Source organism: Limulus polyphemus, unplaced genomic scaffold, assembly GCF_000517525.1.
Source record: "Limulus polyphemus unplaced genomic scaffold, Limulus_polyphemus-2.1.2 Scaffold5117, whole genome shotgun sequence".
NCBI lineage: Eukaryota > Metazoa > Arthropoda > Merostomata > Xiphosura > Limulidae > Limulus > Limulus polyphemus.
Window position 1 is genome coordinate 40,679 of NW_013670727.1, and position 7,071 is coordinate 47,749.

General features: G+C 37.7%; 1 protein-coding gene across 1 annotated transcript in view; it reads right to left on the minus strand.

Moving 5' to 3' along the window:
* Nucleotides 1-6: 6 nt before the first annotated feature.
* LOC106472144 (protein Shroom2-like) overlaps nucleotides 7-7,071 on the minus strand; it is a 27,701-nt gene continuing 20,636 nt past the window's right edge. The window contains exons 3-7 of the mRNA XM_022400741.1: nucleotides 5,473-6,356; nucleotides 4,073-4,232; nucleotides 2,854-2,986; nucleotides 1,985-2,257; nucleotides 7-1,358 (exon numbers count right to left, since the gene is read on the minus strand). Coding sequence (XP_022256449.1) covers nucleotides 1,056-1,358; nucleotides 1,985-2,257; nucleotides 2,854-2,986; nucleotides 4,073-4,232; nucleotides 5,473-6,154 — 1,551 coding nt within the window. The 5' untranslated portion in view covers nucleotides 6,155-6,356 and the 3' untranslated portion in view covers nucleotides 7-1,055. The remainder of the gene's footprint in view (nucleotides 1,359-1,984; nucleotides 2,258-2,853; nucleotides 2,987-4,072; nucleotides 4,233-5,472; nucleotides 6,357-7,071) is intronic.

Genomic DNA, 7,071 nt, shown 5'->3' on the forward strand with positions numbered 1-7,071 from the left:
CTGAAACTCGCCACTCTCTAATCGTCGCTTTAGTTTATTTCATTTTTAGTTCTGAAACTCGCCACTCTCTAATCGTTGCTTTAGTTTATTTCATTTTTAGTTCTGAAACTCGCCACTCTCTAATCGTCGCTTTAGTTTATTTCATTTTTAGTTCTGAAACTCGCCACTCTCTAATCGTCGCTGTAGTTTATTTGACATAATGGCGATTCTGATGAACTTCGAAGAAAACGAGTGTTTTCTAAATGAAATGTTTTAGTTGTATTTATATAACTTTAGGAATTGTCAAGGTAACAACAATCTTGTGTTTGTCAAGCACAAGAACCACAACAATCTTGTGTTTGTCAAGCACAAGAACCACAACAATCTTGTGTTCGTCAAGCACATGATTCACCAACAATCTTGCGTTTGTCAAGCACAAGAATTACAAACAAGCTTGTGTTTGTCAAGCACACAATTCACCAACAATCTTGTGTTCGTCAAGCACAAGATTCACCAACAATCTTGTGTTTGTCAAGCACACAATTCACCAACAATCTTGTGTTCGTCAAGCACAAGATTCACCAACAATCTTGTGTTCGTCAAGCACAAGATTCACCAACAATCTTGTGTTTGTCAAGCACAAGATTCACCAACAATCTTGTGTTTGTCAAGCACAAGAATTACAAACAATCCTGTGTTTGTCAAGCACACAATTCACCAACAATCTTGTGTTTGTCAAGCACAAGAATTACAAACAAGCTTGCGTTCGTCAAGCACACAATTCACCAACAATCTTGTGTTCGTCAAGCACAAGATTCACCAACAATCTTGTGTTCGTCAAGCACAAGAATCACAACAATCTTGCGTTTGTCAAGCACAAGATTCACCAACAATCTTGTGTTTGTCAAGCACAAGAATCACCAACAATCTCGCGTTTGTCAAGCACAAGAATCACGATGTACACTTAAGGGTTTAATGTCACTGACAGTCTTGAAAGTTTTTGTGCAACTGCAAAATATAGCAGAAGACAAACATTGCACAACTTTCATTACATAAGATGGTTCACGCATCAAGGCTTAGGTTCTGGCATTTATCTTCGCCTTCGTCAGAACTTGTTTCCAAATTTGAAAGTTCGCATTATTGCGTAAAGCTGCCAGCTGTTCTTCACCAAGTTTAACCTTCTCATCTATCTCGCGAGCGTCCATGACCAACTTCGACTTCATCTTGATGAAGTGATCGTAGTCCGCGTATTCCTCAGAGGACAAATAGCGATGAAGAAACGTCGACACCTGGTGGCTGCGTTTGTCAATACTTTCTTTCAGCCGTCGAGCTTCTTCGTGTTGTTCTGACAGTTTGTCACACTTCGCTTGAAGTGCTTTCTGTGAAGAAAAAACAAAAAAACGTGTTAATTGTAGCCATCAATATCTTAGACATTAGACATAATTTCAAAGACACCAATAATGATGATGAGAAAGTGAATTACTCCAGTAAAGCACGAGGATCATCTCTCGGTAACAGACTTGATATCGTTTATCAATTTGGTCTCAAATTTTAAAATATCGTTTTGTGTTCGCGGATATTTGCCCCAAGCTACTTAAAGACTACATCTGTGCTAGTTGTCGCTAATAGTCAACAGGACTCACCGCCAACTATTGGGCCACTCTTGTCTGACTGTATAGTGAGATTTGGCCGTCAACTTTATGTCAGACCCACGTAACGGTCTTGTAGTAACGGCAGGCGAACGTGGAATCGTAGGTCTACAGTAAACTACTTTAAGTTTAAAAAAAAGTGGCCCATTGTAGAGGTTAATTTAAATCAAAGCAAACAGATTATAGTGTATACTTCCGCCACAAAGCTGACTCGTGTTTTTCTGCTACCGTAATCCTCAAAAGTTTCACTTATATTTGATTAAAATGTTTTTTTTTGTATCCATTAGTGGACTTTTTAAAACTTTGGAGAAACTGAACTGAATAATTAATTACTTCTTATAAAAGTATATAATAACCTTTTCTTCCTCTTCGACATCTGGACGTAAACACACGAGGGCATTTTGAGCACGTGCTAGTCTTCCCGAGAGAGACAACAACAAATTGATAATTTTCTCGAGTTCCTCTACGTGCAGTCGATATTTCTCTAACTCCTTAGGCTTAGCCAACTGTTCCACTCGTGAGGTTACTACTTTTCCCAGATCTTCGTTCTGAGCCATCTCCTCTCGAATGACAACCTGTTCCAATCGAAGGAGTTCCAATTTCTTGTCTATACTAGCAATTAATTCTTCCTGTAAAGTTAAACAACACAGATAAATTAGTGAAAATGTTTTTCTAACCTAAATCTCCTACGATGGCCAAGTCTTGTAAGTTATTATTGGGATTACGGCCGAAAATATCGTTAAAAGCAAGATTACCCAACTAATGAAACAATGCATTCTATTTTTTTGTAATCATAAATGATCATATATATTCCGCTAAACTGATTTCCAGGTTGATTTTTAGTTTCGCTCTAAGTACACAGCTTTCTGTGATCGGAAATCAATATTAATTACAAAATAAAAGTGAAAACATTTCCAGTAGGGGGAGTTATAGTACACATACGTATTGTTTCAAAGAAAGTAATCTGAGACATCCCTAGATAGGTGTAATAAAGGTGTGAAATGTGATAAGGTTAGAGTTTTAGGTTAAAAGTTGGAGTGAAAACATTTCCAGTAGAGGGAGTTATAGTACATACATGTATTGTTTCAAAGAAAGTAATCTGAGACATCCCTAGATAGGTGTAATAAAGGTGTGAAATGTGATAAGGTTAGAGTTTTAGGTTAAAAGTTGGAGTGAAAAGTGTAAAAACACGATGACGCTAATTTTTAATGGAAATCTTCTGTACCTTTTTACTGCTCAGTTCGGTGTCCGATGCACAGTTCTGTTGGTGTATGTCTTGGCTGTACCGAGTTAGAAACTTAGCTTTGGATTCGGACGTTGTGTAATAAGCACTGGTTAATGGTAGTACAGCCCCCTGCCTGTGAAAATGGGAATAATAAAATAGGTTATCTATAATTAAAGAATGGAATTACTAATTACCCTTTTGCTAACCTGATGACGATGAGCTAACTCGTCAAACGTTAATGAGGACAACTGTGTTTCCTCAATAAATATATTTTAATCAACTTTGTGAAATGATTATTTTCATCTCCAAATCATATTTTCAGTATTTATCTAAAGCTCCGGCATATCAATGGAGACTTTTCGACGCAACAGTTAAATATCGACAGACAAAATACGGAACAACAACAACAAATTAAAAACCATAAAACTCGGTTTAATAAAATATTACAGAAATATTGACACTACAAACTTTTACACGTTTGGTTTCTATCGTTAAACCCACAAAAACTTTTTAAACACACACACAAACACACAGTCTTTTCCTATTACCTTTGCGATGCCCTACTAAAGAATATTAAGCTTGTATAAAACTAAAATACCTACATAAAACAAGCGATACATATGTAACGTAATCGTAAAAAATACTATCTCAAGTTTATTTTTTTTTAACGAATGGTAGTTAGTTGATCTACATATTTACTGTAAATAAGTACCAAATTTAGGGTTCGCTTTCGGGGATTCCCCGTAAAAGTTTTTTCGCGAAATACCCGGATTTCCTAAGGGGTTGGGTGAAATGTTTTACTTTATGTAAACCTCGGGATCGAGGATTCGTTTGGTACCACTTAGAAGTCGGTGCGACAAGCGTTTTAGGAGGAGTTACGTGACACATGGACTCTGAATCTTATTATATATATTTTCGTCCAACACACACACACGCGGACTCTGAATCTTATTATATATATTTTCGTCCAACACACACACACGCGGACTCTGAATCTTATTATATATATTTTCGTCCAACACACACACATGGACTCTCAATCTTATTATATATATTTTCGCCCAACACACACACACACATGGACTCTGAATCTTATTATATATACTTTCGTCCAACACACACACACATGGACTCTCAAATCTTATCATATATATTTTCGTCCAAAACACACACACATGGACTCTCAATCTTATTATATATATTTTCGTCCAACACACACCTGCTTTCCGATTTGACGGAAGTAGTATAATTACTGACCAACTTGACCGCATCAGCTCGGACTGAATGGCATCTCCTAACAGGCCGTCCACCCCTTTCCAGTTCCAAGTTAAACAATCCTTCCATATAGTCAGATATAGTCTTATAATTTGGCGTTGGCACTGTAAAATGGAATAAAAACCACGTGAATCAAATATCTAATTTTATAAATGAAGCTTGTGACTTACGACGTCGCTTAGATCTTAAAGAATCGTTTCGTATTTCCTTAAAACATTTGTTAAGTTTGTAAAATGAAACGTAGAAACATTTGGCTTCTTTTCTTTTTAGTACTTTTTGCAAGCCTTTCCGCTAGGATTTGTATTGATCGCATATTTTATTGGATGAAACATTTTTGCCTAGGTGGTTAACAATACTCTTTGGTGTATGAATTCAGCGTTTTTCGAAAAATTGTTGCTGGACAGACGATAATACTATTTCTTCTCGAGATAAAGATGACGATTCATGTTCATACTTTCGGACGAGTCTATTATCTAAAAATAAGGGGGGAGCCTTCGGAAAAACGTTTTTACGTTCTCTTCTCGTTGCTTTTGTAACAAGAACAACCAATTAGAATTCTAGCTGTTTCACATTTAGTCTGTATTTAAAAAAAAAGTGATTGTAAAATAGGGGGCGGGGAAATAAAATGTATTGCTCCTCAGCAACGAAAGGTTGAAGGGGGTTACTCCCCATGCGATCGGTGGTTTTTGTATATGCACAGACATATCTATTACTTTTGTTGTAATTACTTTAATGTTTTGAAGTTTATAATATGACCCGTTCCCTATAGAAGGTTTGTAATATGACCCGTTCCCTATAGAAGGTTTGTAATATGACCCGTTCCCTATAGAAGGTTTGTAATATGACCCGTTCCCTACTAGAAGGTTTGTAATATGACCCGTTCCCTATAGAAGGTTTGAAATATGACTCGTTCCCTACAAAAGGTTTAAAAATTATTTCACACACATTTGGCCAGGTTGATAGGGGGCGCTCGATTTGCAATCTGCGGGTCGCGGGTTTGAATCCCCGTCCCATCAAACATGCTCGCCCTTTCAGCCGTGAGAGCGTTATAATGTGACGGTCAATCCCACTATTTGTTGGTAAAAGAGTAGCCCAAGAGTTGGCGGAGGGTGGTGATGACTAGCTGCCTTCCCTCTAGTCTTACACTGCTAAATTAGGGACGGCTAGCGCAGATAGCTGTTGTGTAGCTTTGCGCGAAATTCATAACAAACAAACATAAAACTTCGCGAATGACCGGTATTTCCACATCAAATAATCCCTGTCAATTCGAGTATTTCAACAGAAATAACTGTGTTATTTATAGAGTACAAATAGCTACTTCATCTTTTACAGCAACAAGCTTACCAAGCAGGTTTCTCAGCACGGCGTCATCACAATAGTTGATATAATCCTCAGAGAGCCTTTCACACTCCAGCTCTTCTTCTGTTTTATGTTTTCGTCCAATTACTGGAGTGCCTGGAGTTTGGGTGGCACAGTTTATTCTGTTGACTGTTGATTGTCTTGGACTGTCGCTACTAGCAACACAGATCATCTCCCGTAAACAATGCTGGTCCGAATTTGTTTTGTTTAACTCTTCTTGTGGAGATTCTTCACGTATTGTTATAGTGTCATCTTTAAAATTATCCACGATAGGTAACCGTTCATCGTTCTGGCCATTCACAACAGACCTAGATTTGTTTGTTAGCTTATCTTGAATAACTTGATTTTCTACTAATTTCATCTGAAGAAGTTGGCACTCTGGTGGATATAGAGAAGAAACACCACTCCTACTGACGTCACAGTCGTCTTTCTGGGTCTCTACTTTTTCTAGTGGCTGAAATGATAAGAAGTTTTCTATAGGGGACTCGGGTTTGTGACTAGGCTTTTCGAGTTGAGAGTTCTGTTCAGAAATAAACGGCACGAGAGGTACAGGGTCAGAGGTCACTGGCTGGTCACACACACTTGTATCCGGCTGAGACGCCGCGTTCGTGGGAAATTGGGGCTCAGATGTCCCGAGAACGATCTCTGGCCACATTCGACTTCGCATTGAATTGGAGTGAAAAATAAGTGTGGTTCCTTGTTTCTTGATATTGTGGAGCTTCTCCCAGGAAGCAGGACTCTGGTCATCCTGTGAGGTCGTGGAGATTAGGTCATGCGATCCACTCGTCAAGGATGATGTCCAGTAATTATCGTCAAACCTTTGTCTTCCTAACTTTCGTTCACTTCTGCACGAGTTCTTGGAATAAACACTAAATGGAAAAAAAATATATATATTATTAGAATTTCGAGCTCACATATGCTGAGCCTCCATTTCTGTTAGTAAGAATAAACATTCAATTGGAAAAAAAACCAGTAAATCAATCTTAATATACATTACATGCGTATTAAATACAAAACGTCTTCATATTTTACAAATAACTTTCCGTTTCCTGGAAATAGAAATGTAACTTGTTGTCCACGGAATAAATCTGATTCATTGTTATGTATTCCATATACTGAATCTGTTTAATCCATGCAAGTATTTAATCCATGCAAGTCAGATTCAGTAAGTGATGGATGTTACATTCAACGTTACATTATTAAATAATGTAATGTTGAATGTAACATCCATCACTTCTTATCTTCTTCGTTCATTACATGGAACGGCCCGGCATGGCCAGGTGGTTAGGGCACTTGACTCGCAATCTAAGGGTTGCGGGTTCGAATCCCCGTCCCACCAAACATGCTCGCCCTTTCAGCCGTAGGGGGCTTTCTTATGTGACGGTCAATATACTGCACACTCTGATGAAGTGGGATATCAGATCTCATTGTAGTAGACGATGTATCACGAGATCAATAGCTTTGGTGTGGACACATTTTTTTTTTCTTAACAAAAGTTTGATTTAGATATATTAATTGTAATAAAAATTATTTGTCTTATATATATATATGTGTGTGTGTGTGTGTGTGTGTGTGTGTGTAGGT